At 45.6% G+C, this 25,226-nt stretch overlaps 1 protein-coding gene across 14 annotated transcripts in view; it reads right to left on the reverse strand.

The window, feature by feature from the left end:
- Positions 1–25,226, reverse strand: part of akap11 (A kinase (PRKA) anchor protein 11) — a 56,378-nt gene that overhangs the window by 15,043 nt on the left and 16,109 nt on the right. For 13 of the 14 annotated variants that reach the window (XM_061791331.1, XM_061791329.1, XM_061791328.1 and 10 more), the window contains 3 exons: positions 23,573–23,656; positions 18,691–18,737; positions 17,319–17,518 (listed from right to left, as the gene is read on the reverse strand). In XM_061791331.1, coding sequence (XP_061647315.1) covers positions 17,319–17,518; positions 18,691–18,737; positions 23,573–23,656 — 331 coding nt within the window. Of the gene's footprint in view, positions 1–12,886; positions 16,492–17,318; positions 17,519–18,690; positions 18,738–23,572; positions 23,657–25,226 lie in introns of those variants that run through there. The other variant, XM_061791340.1, reaches the window with a different exon arrangement.

A 25,226-nucleotide genomic window follows, 5' to 3' on the forward strand; every position in this document is an offset into this window, starting at 1 on the left:
AAACAAACAGCAGAAGAATAGGAAAAGGGAGGGGAGGGAAACACACGCAGGGCAAGTCCAAGTAATGACATGAGCGGGATCTCCCGGATTTGACCCCCGCCCCCACCGTCACGATGAGCTCATCAGAATAAAATAAAGGCTTCGTCCAGACTATTCACCACCTTTAACACAACGGAGCCTTTTGTTGGCCGTCTGTCGTCTCGTAAGAAGTTGCCGATGACGTCGGAGTCGTAAGCACAAGCGCCCCCGCCGCTTCCACCCTCGTCGCCGCCCGTGATTCATCCCGAACCTCTCTCGCTCGATATTAGCGCCCTCCGCCCACGCCGCTCGCCACACACATCAACGGTCGAGGGTGTAGCCTGGCCCTCCGAAAATATTTTGGGGGGAGCTGAGGCAGATGCGAAAGAAAAAGCAAAAAGCAAAAAACCAAAACATTCAGGCATTGTTGGTCCACATCCAAGCGAGCAAGCTGTTGATTCCGGGTTGATATGTAGTTCGCAATGTTTGGCTTAGTCAGCGTTTGAAAATGCCATGACCTATTTGCAAACCTATCCTTCAGACCGTGTTGGCAGGAGAAAGGCCAGCTTGTTCCATCCATCGGCACTCTACCAGGTGAAGATTTCAACCGAACGCAAGGGAGAGATTTGGACCGATTTGGACCCTGTTTTCTTCTTCTCCCAGTTGTATTCCCGCGTAATGGCTCTATTTCAAAGATTTGGAGGGACGCTTGTCAGCGTTTCACGACTAAAACAAAAGATAAAACGCTATCAGCCGATATTCCTCGACGCTAATGAGCGAGAAAGACATTTTGAAGCTGATGAAGACGAACGCTGAAGTCTTCCAGGGCGGCCGAGGTCGATCCCATCTGACTTTGGGCGGGAGCGGCAGATGTTTCAAAATATGCATGAAGAAACCACGGAGCCTGGAATCCCCCACACCGACATTGCCGCCATCCGACCGGATGACGCGAGCGATCTCAAGACGACGACGAAGAGGAAGAAGAAGAAACGGGACGCAACTCGGCCATGTTGTTTCATTTCAAAACAGAATTTACTCAACTTGAAACCATCTGGGTTTTTGGGAGCGATCGCAATTTCCATGACTGGTTCATTGACTGCATCTTCCAAAAGATTTTCTCTATTCAGGTCATGCCTTCTCATCAGTCAGGTCAAACCAACATTACAACCTGACAGAAATAATGGCTGCTAACTTACGGTCATTATATTACTTTCAATATTAAAATGAAACTTGTTCACGTACAACCGTTAGTGCTGGCGCTAGCTTGCGAGGCTACGTAAGGTTTTGTTGGCTGCTTGTGAGCTGTATGGTATTCAAAGTACATGAACATAGCTCAAGCGAACGTCTCCGGTGACCACCGCCACAATTTTTGACCAACACAATACACGCGCGATCTAATGTTGTTGTTGTTGTGGCCGTGGTAACGAATGTATCCGGTCACGTTCGATTTGACAAAGCCCAGTGATCGCGAGGGCCAAAAATAAACTAGCTTTGGGATAAATGTCTTTTGCGGAGCCGATCAACGACGTCAATGATCGGATCGTCGAATGATGACATTAAAGCCGATCAGCATAAAATGCTAATTATCGGCCGATACCGATCAAGCCGATCCGATCGGTGTAAAGTCTAGCATTTACTACATGATACGCGGGATTACTCGAGTGGTTTCAGGTTTTAGAAGCAATTTTCCTATATTTAGGTGCAGTGTTGAAAACTGTTCAAACTGTGCATAATATTACACCGAGTTGCAATATTATTTTCATGAACACACTACTGCATTAGAAGACTTTTTTTTTAAGGGGTACTTGGTGTAAAAGGTTTGAGAAGGACTGATCTCAGGTTTGGTGGGCAGCTGAAGTTGAGGTTGATTCTAATGTTTAGGAACTGTTGAGTATATTACAGCAAGCAAGCAGCTTGATGGGATCCAGCGTGAGATGAGCGAATCATCGTGGATGTGTTCTATACCAAAAAGTCCAGGTTTTTGGATGGCAATTAAAGCAAGAATCACTGACTTTTCAATATTTGCATAACAGTTGGTTTGGGATCAAATTTCAGCTTAGTGCTGTAGTTTCACCATTGCTAAATGTCCCTTTTCAGGCAGAAACCTTCTCGATGGAAGCAAAACCCTAATTGCTTCCGAGGTCCAACGGGTCCAAAAATTCCTACCAGACATCCTCAAAGTGCTCTTTTAAAAAAGCAACATTTTAGTAGCCTCCGTATTTTCCCGACTGGCCTGGTTAGCATGTCTACGAAACCGGTTAGCACGCGTGCCTCGCAGCCGTCCTGCCGCCCACAATCCAAAAACCCGTTCGACTGTTCGGTCGATAGAAGACTCGAAACTAAATCGCCCCGTGTTTGGCCGGTGACCACTCCGGGGTGTACCTCGACTCTCACCCGAAGCCCGTCGGGACGGGCCGCGATGTCCCTCGGTTCTGCTGCCGTCGGTCATCAAACGCCATCGACACCAAGTACAAATGAACACAGCAGCAAGTCCGAATCGGTCAAGCGTGCAACTGCCTTTTTAGAAACACAAACAACATTTGAATTGTTTTGCTCATCTAGGATTCAAGACTTGAGCTCGATTTCTTCTTTGCGTAGCGAACGTTTTCGCAATCAAAGAAATGTCGACGTTCAAGACGCGCGTTTCTCTGCTTTTGTGTCCTGAAGGTCCTCTTTCCGACGTCTCAGTCAGAACCACCTTTGGTGAAATAGCCTTCAAAGAGGTTCGCAAGTCACGCTCGGTGACATGGAGACGACGACCGAGAGTGTTTTTTTAGCGGAGGCATCCCGGCCGTGTTCGAAGCGTCAAATATCCTCGCCCTCTCGGAGATTGTTGGCCTTTTATTAAAACAACAAGGCCATTGATGTTGAACGATGGGAAGAAAACAGTGCAAATGGGTCAGCGGCAGGTCATCCCCCCTCTGGGCCCTCCTCCCTCCTCCTCCCTCACCAATTCATGAAGCTTCTCACCTATTAAGCGTGTGCTGATGAAAGACAGAGCGCGTGAAGCAAAACAATGGAGAGTTTCTTCCAGGCGAGGTAAACAAAAGGCCCGGCCGAGATGATGTAGCCGGTTTTCCCCTCCGACACAAAGGAATCGTGGATTCCGCGGATTTGACTCAACTGACACCCCCCTCCTCCAGTGGACTCTCCCAACAACCCAGCCGTTTGTTGCTGTTGGGTGGGAAGTGATGTCAGCAGGGGTCGCACCACGCCAGGACTCCGCCTATCTGATGTCACTGTGTGCATAGACGACAAGACACAATAGTGCGGGGCCTCTCGCTGGATCGCTGACTGATGATTTTCTGCTACGCGACGACTGGCGGGCTCCGCAAATGTGTGTGTGTGTGTGTGTGTGCCCGCGCGTGAAATGGCTCGAACGCCACGATAACCTTATAGCCTGAACGACATTCCAGTGGTTTCCGACCCGACGGATGAGGGCTTTCTGCGGTTTTGCGATTCCAACTGACGCAACGTCAAAAGTAATAACGGTTAGCGGAGGCTATGCATGCACTGATAAAAGAATGTGAGCACATCTATTAGGGAATAAAGGGGCTATGCGAAGGACCCTGGACAAGTTTGGCAGGGGATTAGACCTCAAGCGCCAACTATTATGTTCCCATACAAGTAAACTGAAAAACATTTTCTCTTCTCTTGCCAATTTTCTGGATTGAAGACATTTTAGGGGCGTCCAAGTCGCCCACACTTCCAACTTGTGGCGCAATGACAGAAACATGCACCCGTTTAATCACAGCAGTGTCAGATGGTGTTTACCTTAGCCTTGATTTTGAATGTTGTCCTTTTGTCTTTACTTGGCAGAAATCTTTTAGCTTCGGACTGCTGCCTCCAGTTCTGACTGCCGTACAGAGTTTGAACTCGGCTGTCTGTCCGTCCATCCATGCGCGGATGTTCTTGCAGGTACATTAAGAGCTGTACTTTACAAATTTGACAGGTGAAATAAAATCCTCTTGTTCTTGGGCCTCTTGAGTACTTCTCAAGCTGACCACCATTTCAGACGTTGGAGTCACTGATGGTGTAGTGGTTTACTTGCCTGACTGGTTCAATTGCCCTTCAGCTAGGGCGTGAATGTGAGTGGGAATTTTTTGGATTATACTGATTGGACCTGATTAGGAAAGCCCCACACACACACACACGTCTCTATAAGAACTTACGGCTCACGGTGCATGTCAGAGCAAATGAGAATCATGAGGTCAAAGGAACTGCCTGAAGCGCTCAGAGACAGAATTGTGGCAAGGCACAGATCTGGCCAAGGTTACAAAAACATTTCAGTCACACTTAAGGTTATAAGAGCACGGTGGCCTCCATAATGCTTAAACGGAAGACGTTTGGGATGACCAGAATCCTTCCAAGAGCTGGCCGTCCGGCCAAACTGAGCAATCGGGACAGAAGAGCCTTGTAGAGAGAGGTAAAAAAGAACCCAAAAAGCACCGTGGCTGAGCTCCAGAGATGCAGTCAGGAGATGGGAGAAAGTTCTAGAAAGTCAACCATCACTGCGGCCCTCCACCGCTCGGGCCTTAATGGCAGAGCGGCCCGACGGAAGCCCGCATGGAGTTTGCTAAAAAACAACTGAAGGACTAAGATTCTCTGGTCTGATGAGACCAAGATAGAACTTTTTGGCCTTAATTCTAAGCGGTATGTGTGGAAAAAACCAGGCACTGCTCATCACCAGTCCCATACAGTCCCAACAGTGAAGCACGGTGGTGGCAGCATCATTTTCAGCTGCAGGGACATGGAGACCGGTTGCAATCGAAGGTAAATAAATGCGGCCAGGTACGGGAAAAGCTTCTCCAGAGTGCTCAGGACCTCAGACTGGGCCGAAGGTTCACCTTCCAACAAGACAATGACCCGAAGCACACAGCGAAAATAACGAAGGAGTGGCTTCAGAACAACTCCGTGACTGTTGTTGAATGGCCCAGCCAGAGCCCTGACTTAAACCCAATTGAGCATCTCTGGAGAGACCCGAAAATGGCTGCCCACCAACGTTCACCATCCAACCTGACGGAACTGGAGAGGATCTGCAAGGAGGAATGGCAGAGGATCCCCAAATCCAGGTGGGAAAAACTTGCATCTTGCATCATTCCACCAAATACTCAGCAAAGGGTCTGAATACTAATGGCTGTGTGATATTCCAGTTTTTCTTTTTTAATAAATCTGCAAAAATCTCAACAATTGCGTTTTTTTCTTGTCAATATGGGGTGCTGTGTGGACATTAATGAGGAAAAAAACGATTTGAGCAAATAACAAAGAGTGAAAGATTTAAGGGGTTCTGAATACTTTCCGTACCCATTGTATAATCTGGCCCAATATTTGAACAAAACTCTCGAACCCAAGACAAGACGAAACAAATGGGGTGACCTCCCGGGGAGTTTTTGTGGCTCGCCCATGCTCCGCCAGCTGGCGCCCGCCTGGGTGCCCCTCGTCCTATAGACTTTCATCATTTACATAATCAATCCCACCACAGCACAGCCTTGTCCTGCACGCTTCTTGTCCTGTTCTATCCTGTCCTGCCCTTCCCTCCCAGGGAACACTCATATTTCATGTTTTATTCTTCACTTACTTTTCTCATCCTGTTTACAATGAGTGCTTTGTCTTTTGTCTTCGTTTCTCTCTCCCCTCTAGAAACTTTGCTCTGTTTGACTGATCGACTCCGATTCTCAATAGACTTCAATTCTAATAGTAAGAAACCGCATCGGAAGCTTCAAAACTCCATTGCGACACAGTAAAACTGTTCCGACACAAAAGGGATACAGAGCCTCCGTTCTGCTTGACCTAACAGGACCAAAAAAAAAAAAAAAGACAAAACAAATGGTCGCTGTCCAGCATCAAGCATGTGACACCAACATTTCGGAAAACCAGCATTTTTGTTGTCGTTCTTTCCGAAAAATAACTACTCTGACATAAAAGTTTGACCCCTGGATAAGATTCAATTTACTTACATTCATTTGCTACATGGAAAATTCCACACCGGAACAAATGAGAGTGGAACACACAATGAGAACTGCGGTATTTCTGAAAGTCTTTTGGCAACAGTCATCTGAGTCATCTCGTTTCTGGCGGTTCGCAAAGCAAATCGAATGGCCGTAGAACACTGATAAACCTCAGCACGCTTGACGATAGCCGTTTCAAACTGTCAAAACAACGATAAGGTTTCTCAAAAGACAAATTGGGTGAGGCCGAGGGGAAACGTCACGCCCTATCGGAGCCCCGCCATCGGAAAAGTCACCTTTGCCGTCGCCAATGGGAAGCCGACGGTTTCCCGCTGCAAAGTGTTTGGAAAACAGCCTTGGAATCACAGCCCGGAGCGGGGGATCAAACGGCGGTTTCCCACGGAAACACAGTCCGCTGCTTTGTTGACCCAGCTGTGCACCCTGGCACCCTCCCAAACACAAAAACCTTCTTGCCAGATTACAACGTCATCCAATTCGCCTGCCAGCGCTCAGATGAACTGACACTGGAAACTGGAGTCAAGTGCTGGGGAACCACCAGGACGCTTCCAATGTAGCTCAGTAGAGATTGTGTAAGCCTCTGGATAGAGGATGCTGGAATCTTTTAAAAGCAATTACACACAGTGCCATTGCTTCTCGAAAGTCTTGAAAGTACAATTTATAAATGCATTACTCGCGTATGACATACTTCTTTATTTGCTTTTGTGTATTAAAAGGACAACATATACAGTCCCCTCCAAAAGCATTGGAACGGCAAGGTCAATTCCTTTGTTTTGGTTGTATACTGAAGACATTTGGCTTTCAGATCAAAAGATGAATATGAGACAAATGTTGAGAATTCCAGCTTTTATTTCACGGTATTTACTGTACATCTCGATGTGTTCAACCACTCAGGACAGAGCAGCTTTTGTTTGAAACCACCCACTTTCAAGTGAGCAAAAGTATTGGAACATGTGACCTTTGAGATTGATTGCTAAAACATTAGCTAGCGCTTGTTTTTGGCTTCGGGTTTCAGCTGTGAAAACTGCATTTGCTGTTAAGCAAACACAGTCCAGAGAGCTGTCTATGGGAGAAAAGCAAACCATTGTGAAACTGAGAGAAAAGGGGAAATCGATCAGAGCTATTGCACAAACTTTGGCCATAACCGATACAACAATTTGGAATGTCCTGAAAAAGAAAGAAACTTCTGCTGCATTGAGCAACAGACATCAAACAGGTTGGCCAAGGGTATCAACAGCAGCTGATGACAGAAATATTGTGAGAGGTGTGAAGAAACACCCAAAGACAACAGTCAGTGACATCACTGCCAACCTCCACCGGGCAGGGGTGAAGGTGTCACAACCCGCTGTTCGAAGAAGACTTTGAGAGAAGAATAGGCCGTACCACAAGGTGCAAACCACTCATGAGCAAAAAGAATGGCAAGGCCAGATTGGATTTTGCAAAGAAGTACAGCGATGAGTTTTACGGATTGATGAGACCAAGATGAACCTCTACCAAAGTGATGGAAAGGCCAAAGTATCGAGAAAGAAAGGATCAGCATACGATCCAAAACACACAAGGTCAAGCACGGCGGAGGTGATGTCATGGCTGCTTCTGGAACGGGCTCACTCGTCTTTATTGACGATGTAACTCGTGATGGTAGCAGCAGAATGAATTCTGAAGTCTACCAAACCATTTTGTCCGGCAATTTACAGGAAATGCATCCAAGCTAATCGGGAGAAGCTTCATCATGCAACAAGACGATGACCTAAAAACACACTGCCAACACAGCAAAGCACTTCTTTGGAAGGTCTTGGACTGGCCAAGTCAATCTTAACCTTAACCTTAACCTTAACCCAACAAAGCATGCATTTTACCTCCTGAAGAGGAGACCGAAGGAAGAAACCCCCAGAAACAAACGAGAACTGAAAGGCCAGGAAAGGGATTTCAAATGAAGAATGGAACAGTCTGGTGAAGTCAATGGGTCGCAGGCTTGATGCACTTATTGCAAGTAAGGGTTGTCAGGGTTATGCCACCAACTGCTAAATGTTATTCACTTTAAGTTCATTGAATAATGGCTGTTCCAATCCTTTTGCTCAATTGGAAAGTCAAACAAAAGGTGCCCTGTCCTGAGTTGTTTAACATCGAGGTGTAAATAGCACGAAACAAAAGCTGGAATTCTCAACTTTTGCCTCATATTCCTCTTCTGATCGCAAACCCAAATGTCTTCAGTCTACAACAAAAACCCAGGAAGTGGCCTTGCTGTTCCAATACCTTTGGAGGGGACTGTGAATAGAACACAGATAATGGAATAGAATCAGTAAATAGCGCACCATCAAGCTGGCTCCCGTGTCTCCCATGTGGAATATTGTTTTCTTCCCATGTAAAACATTGACAGTCGTAGTCAACAAGAAATGAATTGTACTTTCCATCCATTCGCTCATCTTGTTTCGTGGCTAATCACCGGGATGCTCCTGTTTTGAAGTTTGTCCTTTTCTCATAGAGCGTCAAAGTGCGGCAATGCTGCGCTTCTCTCGTAATCCTTTTCGCTCAGCTAGTTGTTCTTTTTGCGTGTGACTCATGATTTATAAATCACATTCATGCATCCGCTTGGTAATAAGAGTAGACCGTTTGATTTTAGTATGGAAAGAGAATCCAAGAACTCCGGAAGGGAGGCCCGAGGGACGTCACTTGGAAAAATTAGGTTGAAAAGTTGTTTTTCAAATAACTACACTACACAAAATGTTGCTTCACTTTGGAAACGCAAAGTAGATTTACTTGAATTCAATAATAATAATGGACAGCAAGGAATGGAATGGTTAGCACACCTGCCTGTGAGTGTGAATGCTAATCACTGTTATCGCTTTTGTATTAAATCATCGTGCTGTGGTGCAGCGAGCCATTGCACGTTCATGAATGTACTGTATGGAAAATTTAAATCAATCTATCAAAAATATGTTGGGATGTAAAGAAAGACAATTCTAAGGATTCTTACACTAAGTCCTGAGGGACACCACTGGTTATATATACAGCTTCTTTTTCTTTTTTTAATGAAAACACTTTTTAGGTCGGGTCGCGGTCGACTCCCCAGCCACTTCATCCAGCTCTTCCGGGGGGATCCCGAGGCGCTCCGAGGCCAGCTGGGAGACAAAGTCTCTCCAGTGTGTCCTGGGTCGCGTCCCTTTAGAATTTCCATTAGATTCGTTTTTTTAGTCAGTAGTAACAGTATCCATCCATCCATTTTCTGTCGCAGGAGGCGGGGTACACCCTGAACCGGTCGCCAGCCAATCGCAGGGCACATAGAGACAAACAACCATTCGCACTCACAATCCCACCTACGGGCAATTTTAGAGTCTTCAATCAACCTACCACGCATGTTTTTGGGTTGTGGGAGGAAAGCGGAGTGCCCGGAGAAAAGCCACGCAGGCACGGGGAGAACATGCAAACTCCACACAGGCGGGGCCGGGATTTGAACCCCGGTCACCAGAACTGTGAGGCAGATGTGCTAACCAGTCGGCAGTATACAGTAATAGTCAAATATAATTTAGCTTCTGTTTTTGATGGGTGCTCAGCTGTTAAGTGGGTATTTATAATCAATTATAGGCCTATTGCTTTTTTTTTTTTTTTTTTAAATCAAATGATCATGCTTAGCTGCATCTTGTCACTGCATGTGAATTTTATAGAATTTGACTGTGTCCCTTTTGAATCAATGTTTAAATGAAAAATTCGACAATGTTTATTTTTACCCTCATATTTTTAAAAGTTTTTACAACCCCAATTCCAATGAAGTTGGGACGTTGTGTTAAACATCAATAAAAACAGAAGACAATGATTTGCAAATCATGTTCAACCTATATTTCATTGAATGCACTTCACAGACAAGATATTTCATGTTCAAACTGATCAAGTTGATTGTTTTTGTCAAATAATCATGAACTTGGAATTTGATGGCTGCAACACGTTCCAAAAAAGCTGGCACAGGTGGCAAAAAAGAATTCTCATCAAACACGTGTTTGGAACATCCCACAGGTGAACCGGCTCATTGGGAACAGGCGGGTGCCGTGATTGGGTAGAAAAGGAGCTTCCCCCAATTGCTCAGTCATTCACAAGAAAAGATGGGACGAGGTTCACCTCTTTGTCAACACGTGCGTGAGAAAATAGTCCAACAGTTTAAGGACAATGTTCCTCAACATACAATTGCAAGGAATTGAGGGATTTCATCATCTACGGTCCATAATGTCATCAAAAGGTTCAGAGAATCTGGAGAAATCACTGCATGGAAGCGGCAAGGCCCAAAACCAACACGGAATGCCCGTGACCGTCGATCCCTCAGGCGGCACTGCATCAAAAACCGACATCGATGTGTAAAGGATATCACCGCATGGGCTCAGGAACACTTCAGAAAACCAATGTCAGTCAATACAGTTTGGCGCTACATCTGTAAGTGCAACTTGAAACTCTACTATGCAAAGCAAAAGCCATTTATCAACAACACCCAGAAACGCCGCCGGCTTCTCTGGGCCCGAGCTCATCTAAGATGGACTGACACAAAGTGGAAAAGTGTTCTGTGGTCCGACGAGTCCACATTTCAAATTGTTTTGGGAAATTGTGGACGTCGTGTCCTCCGGGCCAAAGAGGAAAAGAACCATCCGGACTGTTATGGACGCAAAGTTCAAAAGCCAGCATCTGGGATGGTATGGGGCTGTGTTAGTGCCAATGGCATGGGTAACTTACACATCTGTGAAGGCACCATTCAGGCTCAAAGGTACATACAGGTTTTGGAGAAACATATGCTGCCATCCAAGCAACGTCTTTTTCATGGACGCCCCTGCTTATTTCAGCAAGACTATGCCAAACCACATTCTGCACGTGTTACAACAGTGTGGCTTGGAAGTAAGAGAGTGCGGGTACGAGACTGGCCTGCCTGCAGTCCAGCCCTTTCTCCCATTGAAAATGCGTGGCGCATTATGAAGCGTAAAATACGACAACGGAGACCCCGGACTGTTGAACAGCTGAAATCTGTACATTGAGCGAGAATGGGAAAGAATTCCACCTCCAAAGCTTCAACAATTAGTGTCCTCAGTTCCCAAACGTTTATGGAATGTTGTTCAAAGAAAAGGTGATGCAAACATGACCCTGTCCCAGCTTTTTGGAACGTGTTGGCAGCATAAAATTCCAAGTTCATGCTTATTTGCTAAAAAAAATCAAGTCTCAGTTTGAACATGAGACTTGTCTTGTCTTTGTCATGTATTCAATGAAATATAGGTTGAACATGATTTGCAAATCATTGTCTTCTGTTTTTATTGATGTTTAACACAACGTCCCAACTTCATTGGAATTGGGCTTGTACATTGGACAGTAAAGCCCAAGGTTTTACATTTGCCTCCCTTGATATAGCATCATTGGTCAGACATGAGGAATTTTTTTCAGTACAGAAAGATAATGACACGGGCTCTAGCAATGAGCCCTGGGCGACCCCCGTGGTAAGACTTTGCATGGTGTGGCTTGTTTAGCACTTGTGACATTGAAACCGGTTGACTTTCTTATCTTATTGACTACATTGTGAGCCTTTGGAGTAGCCCATGTTTGATTTGTCACCTCAATCCAAGCTTCCCATGACATCACTCATTCCGGTTAGCTTCTCTGAGATGGAGAGGCGCTTGTCAGACACATTCTTTGCCTACTGTATCATCGCGAGGTAACCTACAATTAACTGTTTCCACCTTGTACTCATTCCTCTTCTTTCTTCCCTTTTTTGTCACCCTGCCCTCAACGTCAGACAGACACTTCCATTCATGAGCGTTGGCTTATTCCATGTGCAGTAATTCTAGTCGTCAAATCACACAGCAACAGACGTGTTGTTGGTGTGTCTGTTATCGAGACCAGCTTTCATACAAGACAAGCCTTTGGTCTTGTTTTGGCACCTGTTGGGCAGACTACTTTCGACGCACTTTTACACGCTTGTCAGCAGTGCGTCAACGTTTAGTGTGCTGGCCTTACAATGACAAGCAACAACAAGCTTTTGAAAACCATTCCGCAAGCACCTCCCTGACAGGATTACATGATTGCTTTTATTACGTATCGAGGTATTCATGTCAGCAGTTAAATGTTTGGCAGAAATGTTGTGGTTAACAAATTACAGCACATTAAGGAATACATTGCCAGCTATTTATGGTTATATTTGGAATCACACTTCATTCACCCCAAGAGATGTGTAAATGGCAACAGCGCGTCCAATTGTTTGTTGAGAAGAGCGCGTCAAAAAGGATCGCCCACACCCACGCAGAGCGATGAGTTCAGTCACGATAATGAACCTACAGTATCCATCCATCCGTCCATTTTCCGAGCCGCTTGTCCTCACGCGGGTCGCGGGCGTGCCGGAGCCTATCCCTCAACCGGTTGCCGGCCAATCGCAGGGCACACACAAACAAACAACCATTGGCACTCACATTCACACCTACGGGCAATTTAGAGTCTCCAATTCATGCATGTTTTGGGGATGTGCCCGGAGAAAAGCCACGCAGGCACGGGGAGAACATGCAAACTCCACACAGGCGGGGCCGGGGATCGAACCCGGGTCCTCAGAACTGTGAGGCGGACGCTCTAACCGGTCGGCCACCTACAGTATTATTAAATAAAACAATGAAGGATTGAAAAAGTCAATTCATCATCAATATCTATCCATCCATCCATTTTCCCTCCTGATGGGTCGCGGGCGTGCTGGCGCCTATCCCAGCTGACTTTGGCTGAGAGGCGGGCTACACCCTGAACTGGTCGCACGCTTTGGAATGTGTGAGGAAACCAGAGTACCCCGGAGAAAACCTATAGTATTTCCAACAATTTATAATGTTATATATATTTGTTCTTTCTCGTTTATAAGGGATTTATGCATTAAAAGAAGCCCAAAAAAGGGACAACGTAAAAAGCTTTGTCTCACTGAGCTTTTTTAATCATAAAGTATTGACGTCAAGCTTACAAATGTGGATTCACTATTCAGCATTGTCACGAGGGAACAGGTCGCCACACTCACTATCATATTACATTTATATATTATATAACTTAATTCATTCAATATCTTTATTTAGCATGACTTTACAAGTAAGCAGGAACCAATACAGAGTGAGTGTGTGTGAGCGTGCGTGGGGGCGTGGGGGCAGGGGCAGGGGCAGGGGGCACTCTGAAAGCAACACTGCAATACAACAGCGGCCCGTTTTTTACAAAATGTTGCAGGCGCACATCCAGCGTCCAACAGGCACAAACACAAGCCGGAATGTCAACAGAATGACTTTGTGCACGGATATCTTCTCTTTTCATCATTAATCGGGCATTCGTGCCAACTCAGTCTCTCTGCAAGGTTCATTCAAAATACTTCGCCACCTCTTCTTCTTACAGTGCAACTGTTTTTCCTCATAGTGCATTTAGTGATATATTTCACAAGTAAACAATTATTGAGACAAACACCGTTTTAAATTGATACACGTATGCTAAAAACCAAAACCATTCTGGTCAGCAGCCTATAGAGCTGAAGCAGGAAGAGGTGGCATGGAGCGTCTAGCCATGCAGGTGAGGACCCATGCCGAACGACAAATGAAAAGCGATATTTATATATTACGATGACAGTGTCTCCAACAAATGTTTGTATTTTGATCAGCAGTTGGGCAGAAAGCGCTTATATCCAAAGTTGGTCAATTTCAAATCAATACTACTGCACGGTCCGTTTTTTTAAAGTCTTGCAACTACCTCTCTGAACTGTATGATGTTTAATAACTACAAAAACATGTCCTGAAAACTAATGGTTTTGAAGAGGTGAGGATTCCGCCCAACATCGATGACGTGTCCGTTTTAGAATTTGGGACTTTCCGAGGTTTTGTCTCTTTTTAGAATTGCATGGTAGGCCCTATCAAATGCTCTAGGGGTCGTTATATGGCCCACGGGCCACAGGTTGGCATGGAAAGTCGCATGGACGTGGCTGCGCTGCGCACCCCGATGGAATCCGTTGGGCAAGTTGTGGTCGCCCTCTGTGAGGTGGAGCTGACTTATCTCTTCAGCCTGAGTTTGTGGTTGAAGAGCGACGCCATCTGCGTCGGCGGACCTTTCACAATCCCGACACGGCACGGATGAGCCACTCTGATGATGACTGGGTCCGCGTCAGGTCAGTTTGGCAACATTAAAGCCACAAACGTTGGCTTATTTCAGCTTACTGAAAAATAAATACTCTCAACGTACTGGTCTACCTGGTAAACAATCCACATGCTAGGGACGGGCAAGATCGATTCATCGTTGAACGGAGCCTTAAGAAACGAGTGAGGGTCTGGACTTGATTAATGGTGTCTTGAAGCAAATCAGGCAAAATAGAGACCACCGCTTCCTGTTGATTTCGTCTGAACTTGCTTGCTGTCTCCTGTCAGGAAACGTTAGCAAGACTGCAGTCTAAAGAAGTCTCACCAAGTTTGCTGTCTAATGTCTGAACAAGTTTGCAGAGTAAAGAATTCTTGGCAAATTTACCGTCTTAAGTCTCAACTTGATTGCTGTCTCAGGAAGTCTTGTTTGCCGTCAACAAAAACCTCAAGTTTGCTGGTAGTCTAATGCCTGAATGAGTCTGCAGTCAAAAGTCGCCTCAACGGGTTTGAAGTCTAAAGAACTGAGACTCGATTGCCGTCTGAAGAAGTCTCAATTAGTTTGCAGTCTAAAGATTGCAATCTATAATGTCTCGACCGTCATCTCAAGTCTCAACACATTTGCTGTCGAAAGAAGGCTCGATTACTGCTTCATCTTGGCAAGTTTGCCAAGTGAAGTCTCAATTTCTTGGCCGTCTAATGAAGTCTTGTTAGCCATCAACAGAAAGCTCAAAAGGTTTGCAGTCTAAAGTAGTGTCAATGAGTTTTTCCATCGAAAGAACTCAATTGCTGTCAAACATCCAAGCACGTTACAGCCGAAAGAAGCCGAGACTGCCGTCTCGGTGCGTTTACCATTTGAAGTCGAGACTGTTCTTATCTCAATGTGTTTGCTGTCTCCAGAAGCATTGATCGACGTCTAAAGAAATCTTAACTAGACTGCAGTCTTTTTTACCTCGACTAGTTTGCTAACTGAAGAAGTCTCGATTGTCGTGGAACGTCTCAAAGGGTTTGCCGTCGAAAGAATCGAAATAACTCTCGATGCCCGTCAAAAAGAAAATGTCATCTAATCTGCAGTCAAGTATTTATGGCATCTAAAAAAGTCTTAACTAGCCTCGACAAGCTCGCCGCCAAAAGTCTCGATGGGTTTACTGTCTAAAGAAGCCTCCATTGCTGTCGAAAGAAGTCAATGAGGAGGCTCAATGAGGCGGCCTTATTAAGAAGTCTCAGCGAGGCATGTTAAGTGTCAAAAGTTTGCGGTCTAAAGGAGCCTACATTGTGGTTAAGGAAGTCTCAAGCATTCGGTTTGCCGTCCGAAGACGTCTCAGCAAGACCTTTGCCGTCTGGACTCTCGTCACTCGTTGGCGGTCTAACATTCGGAGAAAGAGATTCTCTCTCATCTTTTACAAGAAATCAATTGAAGCGTTGCCCATCCCGAATCCACCATTTGCAATATTTCAGCTGGCAAATCACCCTCTAAAGATAAAACAGGAAACACACTGGGTCCTATCGATCCAAATCAAATTGAAGGCCCTTCCACACTGCCTGGAAAAGTCAACACTTTTCCGCCTATTTTCCGCATGTCGCAGAAATCGGGGGGGGGGGGGGGGCAAAGTCAACTGGGCAATTTTCTCAGAGCCGTACCAGAGGCGGGAGAGTCTGCATGTTAAGGCTATTCCGCAATGCCCAAGTCAGCGTGTGACTTGTTAAGACGCTTTGTTGCATTGAAAGCAATTGCTTCCGTAGAAGATGATCAATTGTGGAATTCTAAGGCAATTTGTGCAGTATTTCTGTGTGTAACACAAACGTTGAAAATAAAGCGATGGCCTTTTAGCGTGTGGAAATTCTGCTTGAAGAAACACAAAAATGGATGGAGAGAAATGCACCTTTTCAAGATGGCCCCTACTCTGATAATGGAAGCGCGTGGTGTTCCTCTCATGTGGAATCAGCTACGCTGCCGCCAAGGTGAGCTGTGGATGTGATGACCTAATCGGCCTGCTGGCAGCCATGGGGATCCCCGAACAAAAAGGGCCCGCCCGCCCGCCCGCACTTTCTCCCTGCCTCACAAATGGCCGCGCCAGGAACGAACGGGATGGGTCGCTCTGCTTCCTTTTTAGGAAAGTGTGAGATCGTTCGTTCGAGCAACAATCGAACAGCAGCAAAATAATACGTCGTACAAGGCTCTCACGGCTCCCTCTGCTGGAAGCGGGCGGAGGAAAAAAAGGAGCAGGGCTTTAGGTGTGCTCCAGGAGCCACTTGAAGAGGGGGACGCGCTGAGACTCTCGGACCACGTGGGGCGTCTCCTCCCCGGGCGGAGCATGCGGCTGGGTCTCTTCGCAGTAGCGCAACAGGAAGTGCAGCAGCTCTCCCACCCTCCACTTCCTCTCGCGCAGCCTTTGGACCACGGCCGGCAGCTGAAAGTGCGCACAAACAAATTGACGCTTCAAACTCTCTGTGTGTACGTACTCATATGACCATATGTCACAATCTCAGGTGGAACGTCACGAAATCAGTGAGACTCCAGTCGACTACATCGCTAGTTTAACTAAATGAGCACAGTACGCTCATCATTTGTACTTATTATTTGTTATTTACAGTATTTAAATCCCATCCCAATGTTCGCATCAAATATATTCCCAAAGGTGCTATTGACATGACCATTTCACCAGTGGTTGGAGATTCATACACAAATGTACAAATGTAGTATAATGTATCCATCCATCCATCCATTTTCTGTCGCGGGCGTGCCGGAGCCTATCCCAGCTGTCATCGGGCAGGAGGCGGGGTCCGCCCTCAACTGCTTGCCAGCCAATCGCAGAAGTATAATAAATTGCGGTCAGGGAGGTCTGCGGTCCAAAATAGCCATAAATGCTACAAGATGGCAGCAAAGGACTACTTTTATCAAAATGAAACTCTTCAACACACTTCAACATAGTTTCTCTGCACCAAGATGGCGAAAAAGGACTACTTTTTACGAAAATTAAGCTCCACAATTCACGTTATTGCTTGGGCTACACAGAGTTGAGTAGGCAAATGCCGTCACCGTAGTTCCATGAAAAATGTTTCTTCTTGAGCTGATGTTTTGCATAAGTGCATTAGGCCTTTCAGACGTGCATTATTAGCATGGGTGCCGCGACAGCACACCGCTGCTCTTGTAAGAACATTGGGAAATGAGATCTTGACCTACAGGGTTAAGCCATCAAATGCAAGTCAAGCGTTTGACAACCTAAATCCTATATACCTGCTGGAGCTCATTGTCGGGACTCAGTTGGATCAGAGGGACCCCGGCGACGGAGGCCGCCGCCCACTGCAGCAAGCTCCTCAGCTGGGGGTCGAGGGTCAAGTGCCGAGGGCTCCGCCGGAGTTCCCGGATGTCCGAGTTCAGGATAATCAGCGTAGTCCTGGAGACCCGCATCTGGGTGGTGTCGTCGCACAGAGTTCCTGCAACGCGGCCAAACATCGGAGTCTTAGATTCGCCGTTTTTTACCGCAATGACGTCAAGTGAAACCGGAGTTGAAAACTGCAAAACGGCAGGAAACAAACGATGCGGGTAAAAGTGTGGCGCGACCGCGTCCGTCGACTAAAGCGCTCCTGGTCGTTACGGACGCCGCCTCCTCATAACGGAAGATCCCCTTAATGCCGAGGAAGCCATTTCCACCATGCGGCATGACTTCCTTCACACGTGCAACAATTTATTTGCGAGACTCTTTACGTGTGTCACGCTGTCGGTATTGCTGATTTGAGTTCAAATAGGCTCGGCAGTAACTGGGCCGCTATTAGAGGAAACACTTGTTTGGCTCCGCTCACCATCTCCAAAACACATTCAAATACATTCATGTTTGAGGTTTGAGCACAAATCTGAAATGAATTCATAGCACTGGAGACAGTTCAAACTTCGAGCGGTGTTAACAATTGCTTCATCAGCTTAATCACACTTTTCAATGTTGTTGGCACCAAATATGCCACACATACTACATTTTGTGCTTTGATGAAAAGAGTTCAGCGCTGCATTATATGCAAATGACCTTTGGTTTTCCCCCCCCCCCCCCCAAAGTTGCATCGTTGTGACTTTTGAAGCAAAATATGCACAACAGTTTAAGAGTCCCTCACTTATATCTTTGCAGTGGCGCAAGTGTTGACCTGATCACTGAGCTTACAGCAACCCGCACCGCATTTCACATATTCATCCACGATTAAGGTAAAGGAGCGTGTGCTGTCAACATTCATTGTGTGAGTCATCTGACTATTGCGATCATTCTTTTGTGATTTACTCATGAGTTAACGCTTTAACAGCCAGTTCATATGTTTTCCTCGTCCAAATACAGGAGTCTGTATTCAAAAGGATCGTCAGAGCCCGTCGATAACGGTCTGCAGCGAACATGCTAATAATGAGTGAGTGCCGATGACGAATGAACGTCAGTGTGGCTGACTCGCACTACGGGGGTGGTAAAATCCCCGCTATGACACACCCAGACAGCGCGGCAGGCTGACGTACACGCGGCTCACGTCAGTAGACTCGACTCGGATTGGAAGGACTCATTCATCTCTGCCGCTTTGATGTTACAATGACAAATGTTTGAATGAATTAAAAGGGGGAGTTTAAAGACACTTACCACTGGATTCTTCTTTCGCCTCCCCCTCTTTGTCCTCCGTATGGTCGCTGTTGGATACGAGATGGCAAACTAGTTACGATCAAGAGATGTCTTTTGACTGCAAACTAGCTCCACTAACTTCCCTTTTTTTGTTTTACTTCAGTTATGATACTGACTGAGAGGAAGAAGTCAATATCTCAATTCTGAAAATCCTCCAAACAAAAGAAAGATATTTCAAAGAAGAAGAAGAAGAAGAAGAATCACCTTTTCTTGTCATGAACATGCATGCACACGAAATTTGTTCTCTGCATTGAACCCATCACAGTGAACACATACACACGTTAGTGGAACACATTGAACACATTTATTTTCTAAACGATGACATTTTCCCCATCGCTGCGTTTGCACAATGACTACATTTTCCAAATCCGTACTTTTTACGTGACGTGTAGATAAGATTTTGTTACGGTTGCATGCATATTGCACAGATCAAGGCACACACGAGAGCAGCACTTCGGTTCTCGTTTCTCAAATTGTCTAGCATTAGCATTAGCATTATTCAGATTCGAGAGGATATAATACACATGGATTACAGACATCAGAATCAGAATCAACTTTATTTTCCAAGTACATCAAAAACACACAAGGAATTGGTCTCCGGTAGCTGGAGCTGCTCAGACAGCCATTGTGAAATACTTTTGAGACATCCAAACACACACGACAGGTTCATGATAATGTGATAATGCTGATACAATGACAAATGTGCAAATAATACAAGCAATTTAGAGCCGTTGAAATGACTAATAGAGCAATCATCCGGTACAGTGACAATTGTGCCAATGGTGCAGAGTCCTCAGGAAATCTAAGCGGTTTAAAGTGACTCGTAATGTGATCATCTGGAACAGTGGCAATCGTGCGCATGGTGCAGATAGTTCTCCAGCACGACATGCAATCCAATCCAATCAGTCCTGTGTTCTTCCATCACAGTCTGGTTTGGCGCTGCTACAAAAAAGGACCAACTCCGACTGCAACGGACAATCCAAACTGCTGCAAGGATTGTCGGTACCCCCCTACCCACCCTCGAGGACTTGCACGCTGGCCACAAAATCCTCTGGGACCCTCCGCATCCCGGTCACCGGCTCTTCCGGCCGGCTCCTTCCCTCAGGTAGGCGCTACCGATCGATGCCGACTAGAACTAGCAGACATTCCAACAGCTTCTTCCCTCTTGCAATCAACTTCTTAAACAGCTAAGCTACAATTCCATTGCAACATGCTGCCAATTGTTTTGTCTTTTTGTCTTGAGTTTGTTGTCACATTTCTGTGGGGCCAATTATATATTGCTCGTGCACTCGCTGTAGTGGTCTCACCACGCTGCACCATTTGCATATCTGTTGTTGACCGATACTGGCCACTCATGCCAGAGTAGCATCTGCAACATTTGCACAATCGACATTGTGCCAGACTATCGTACTACTCGCTTGAAGTCTCGGCGCCCTTTGCACCGGACTATTGTAATATTAGTCATTCGAACTTCTCTAAGTGCTGGAGGACTCTGCATCTATTGCACAATTGTCCCAAAAAAAATTATTATTATTATTATTTTTTTTTTTTTATTTTTTTTTTTTAAAAGTACCGGCATTACCAGACAACTAGCAACCCTTTATTGCTCAGTGACTCTTTTTGTCAATGTCTTTCTGTCTCCAAAGTGTTCTCTGTCAATTGAGCGTCTGTTGTCGTACCGGAGCGGCTCCGACGACCGGAGACCAATTCCTTGTGTGTTTTTTGGACATACTTGGCAAATAAAGATGATTGTGATTCTCATTCTGATCCAATAGTAACGACACTGAGGTACAACGTGATCAAGTCACGGCTCGCAGTTGGTCCCAACAGCGCTGCAATTGTTAGCTTAAGCAATTTACAAGACGCCTCTGAAATCGCAATAGCCACTAGCTACTTTAACACAAGTGTTCACTCGGCTGAAAGCTGCGGCGCGTTTTAAGTTCCCACCAGGCATCGTTGCTCTTAAGAATCACCCGAAAAGACTCAAAGTGGGATACGGCTGCAGTTGCTACAACTATCTGACTGGCTCTCGGTACCAGAACGAAATCAAGTCACATCTGGATTTAGTTTGACGGGAGAGACATCAGTTTATAATATTGGAAATGGCGCGGGGGAACGACGTAGGTCGGCCACGACGTGCGATACGTAAAAGGAAAACTGAGTCGTGAGCCTTCCTCACGGGAGAACGTCAATGCAGTGTGCGATCAAACTGTCAGCAAGTCTGAATAGTTCAAGAGAAACACTGGATCACAATTGCGATACGACAATTTCCAGGGGTGAGGTGTCAAAAGCCGCTTCCAAATGTGAAAACTGAAATTGAACTGCATATTTCACGGCTTCGGAGGTTGCGTCAGATGCGTGACCGGGCCGTATGAAAAAAATCATAACTCAAAGCCTAGAAAAGCTCACACACACACACACACACACACACACACAAACGGTTGCCCTGTTGTCTTGAAAGGGTTGCCGCCCTTCGACGGTGCAATTAACTGTTCACCAAATGCCTCTGCAAAATTCTGTCATTTGGCAGAAGCTGTGTGAAAAGTGCTAAAGAAACAGAGAAACGATACGAAATGAGGGTAATCGCGAAGCTACGACAGAGACACCATGATCCTGTGGTGAGTTGTCGAGTCTCAGCCTAATAGCTCAAGAGCTCCAAAGGGTGTCGAGGGCTTGATGAGGATGAAAATAGTCTCGGCAAACCCAAGAAGGGAAATAACCCACAGCTATTTTGGTGGTGTCTACAAACATAATCAAAACACCAAAATAGGCATTATTCCCTTTTTCAAATAATAATGCTGAGCTGCAGACTTTGTCAAATGGACAGCAAAGGGCGCTGACGCAATTCAAGGATCTTTTTCCACTAGTTTGTCACCAGTCTGAATCTGGGCTGTGATACGCCAAGAGAAAAACATTTTGCGAACATTCACCCCTCATACAGCTGCTAACCACTTTGTTGTTGCCGGAGCCTCCAGGCAAAGACGCTTTCCAGCAGGAGGTTGCCCGGGGAACCGCAAATGTTTTTGATACCCAAACAGGGAGGACCCGAATAGACAGGTGGCAACAACTACAAATACTGGATCCGTTTCTATCGTACTGTATCCCGGACCAGAAGGCAGGCTGGCCTTCAACATGTCATGTTATGTTATGTTATGTTATGTTATGTTGTTGTTTATGCAGCTACAATTTGGACCGCTTCCCCTCTGGGGCGAGTCGTGACAGGCTTATTTTTCAAAATTCGGATTCATCTGAAGCTCAAATATGCAAAGATTGGAAGGGTAACTAGTGGTGCTTTGCTAACATCCCATTGATGGAAAAGGTAGATCAAAGTCAGGCTGGCTGAGCTCTTATTTTATTTTCATAATCGGAGGCTCGCCATGTGGATTAATGCGCTTGCTTTACTTCCCATGTCAAAACTAAAGACTGATAGGCCTCACTTGTACTCTGCAAGTGCTATCATGGTCTGTAATGATGTTTTTATTTGGTCTTTTTGAGTTTGCAGCTGCACGACTGGTAGGAGATCAAAAATGCATTTTTGTTTTACCCCATTATCCATTCGCTCGAATGACCGTCATTTCTCGTGTATAATACGCTCTAAAGTATAATGCTGGGACACTGGCTCATGCTCGGACAGCAAGCCGCCATGATGACATCAACAATGAAACAAAGATTTTCCCAGCGTGCCTCGCGCCCTTGTGTAATAATTGTAATCGTGTGAATGCTAATAGAACCTATGCGTGCTTATCCGCCCTCTGCAGCTTTTGTTGTGTCTTAACTCTTTTTCTAAATATCTTGCACCAGGAGTGAACGCGTTATCTGGGCACATGACCTCTCCAGCTTTCAGTGCATCGCGCAAGCCAGCTTACGCGCCAATGGCCACGTAGGAGCTGGAACATACCACCGTAAAGCAGCAGTGGTAAAACTAAACACTAGGGTGCATCACAGCCTCAATATTTACATACAATAAATGAGTAGTAAATGACTATATACTTATAAATGTATTAAGTCTCTATACTTACAAATTTATAAAGTTTTAAAACTAATTGACAGCTTTTCTAAAACATATCTATTCGTATACATCATTATACTGTGGAGGCTAACTTTGACTATACTTCGGGACAATACGGCGTATTGACTTGAAGATTTTTGGGGGGGAACAATTGCGCATTATACATGAGAAATTACGGTAACGCCAATATAAATCTGAAGCTCTTCATTTGTAGTGGTGCGTATCAAAGCCTAAAACGCTGAAGCATTGCAGCATCAATTTCAGTATTCAGCGTTTAGACTAATGTTAGAAATGGCATCACATATGAAGGTCGAGAGGGCAGGCATCATCTTCATCCAAACATACGAGAAGATAACAGCACGAACTGAGTCATAAAGTGAGAGCAGACGGTAGCATCGACAAGAAAAAGCGATGGCGCAATGGAATGTTACTTCCGAGTATGTAATCATCTGAAGGAATGAGGACTGAATGAAGGAAGGATTTGGTCATGAAGTGTTTTTGGCGCTTTCAGTGTGTACCCGTCTTACTTAATAGTACTATGTTTGACTTAGTGTGCCACATGTTTGTGTCCCACTCTCTAGTAACCCAAGAAAGATCTTGCAGGCAGGTTCAGTACTGATACGGTGGCACACTTAGGAGCGTACGCTCCTGTATGCTTGATTCTGAAAAGGCGCGCAGCGGCGCGCTTCGTCCGCTGGAATGGATCCATTTCAGTGGGCGACATGACTTCGGTTAAAGAACGTTTCTTTGTACAAGCGGGGTCTCGGAACGAATTCAGTTCGGAAGCCGAGGTTCCGCTGTACTACTAAAATATCGGTTTGCATGACGACTGACCTGTCCGAAGGCGAGGATGACATGCGTTCGTCAAAGGGCTCCCCCTCCAGGCCAAGACTGCTCCAGCTGCTGCTGTTTCCATTGCTGCTGGCGAGAAAGAAGGCCAGTGACGTACCATAAAGTGCCATAAAGACAACTGACGATCTCAAGGCGCGTGGTAGTGCAATTATTATGACTTCATCGCTATTATGTTACACGATTGCAAACGAGGCAGATCTCACTCGATATACAAGACGTCAGTGATAGTGTGGGTTAGCGGAACCCCGATTTATGAAATCCTCAATGGTGGAACTATTCCATTTACGAACCGCAGACCGAACAAAAATATCGGTGAACGGGTGAACCTTATCCATTTCATTCATCCATTTTGTGCCTGCCGCCCGTTGTGGGGAGGCGGATCACTCTCTGCCGCTCCAGCGTCACAGTCGGTCGCTACTTTGCTAAGGGCGTCATTATGTGCCTTCTCGGTTGTTCTTCCTATTTTGCTTGCTCAAATATGGCTCAGAGAAAAGCAATGGATGAACGAGCGTGGCAACAGGGCGGGACTCATGAGAAGTACATTAATGGTGCACGCATTGAAGAGCTTGCTCGCAAGTATGGAAGAAGAAAATTCCACATACAAACAACCAACCATTCGCACTCACATTCACACCTACGGGCAATTTAGAGTTGTCAATGAGCCTAGCACGCATGTTTTTGGGATGCGGGAGGAAAGCGGAGCGCCCGGAGAAACCCAACAAACTCCACACAGGGTTGAACCCCGCTCCTCAGAACTGGGAGGCAGAGGCTCTAACCGGTCGGCCACCGTGCCGCCCCAATTATTCATGTTTACATAATTTCTTATGGGAAAATGATGTTAAATTGACACACATTTACAAAGCCCATTCAAGAAACAAACAAGTTGATAAATGGAGGTTCCACTGTATAATTTGTATTATCGATCTTTTTCTTCCGCTTGAATTCAAATCCTTATTTTATCTCCGTGGTCAGAGCGGATGACAAGGTTTTGTCCATCAGCATGCTCCGACACCCTTTAAGGATGAATTGTATTTTCCCTTTCGTCGTTTCATCTGCTAAGCGGAAATGGCCGCAACAGGCTTTTCGAGGGAGTCTAATGAATCACACATGGCGGTGGACTTTGTTCCTGCACAAACCGCGCCTGAAGAGACAAAAGCACTCCTTTGAAGACACACCTTTAGAAAATATTATGATACATTAACTCAGCCTCCTCAGACACTGCGTGCCTTAGGTATCTTGGGAAAGAATCTCATTGTCAGATTTGCAAAAAAAAAAATACAAATACAAAATTGGCAACTAGTGTGAGAACATGTCAAAGCGCTGACCTTATCCACACATCTCTCTTTGAAATGTACATTCATTGCAGAGTTCCCACATTTCCTCTGAGCTACTTAAGTGCATTACAACTACACCCACGTACATGAAACCTTTTGGATCTTAAGACCACATACATGTTAAAATGTTCCAATATAACCGAATAATATAGGACAAATCAGAGGAAATGGCACTCAGGCAGCAAAGGCCAAGCAAAACTCCCAAGACCAAATCCCTTTCCATTTTTCTTCTTCTTTTGTGCGTTTCCTCCCCACCACCGGAGTCATCTTCCACACCACCATCCCGTGCTGTCTCGCCACAC

This window comes from Phyllopteryx taeniolatus, chromosome 12 (genome assembly GCF_024500385.1).
Source record: "Phyllopteryx taeniolatus isolate TA_2022b chromosome 12, UOR_Ptae_1.2, whole genome shotgun sequence".
NCBI lineage: Eukaryota > Metazoa > Chordata > Actinopteri > Syngnathiformes > Syngnathidae > Phyllopteryx > Phyllopteryx taeniolatus.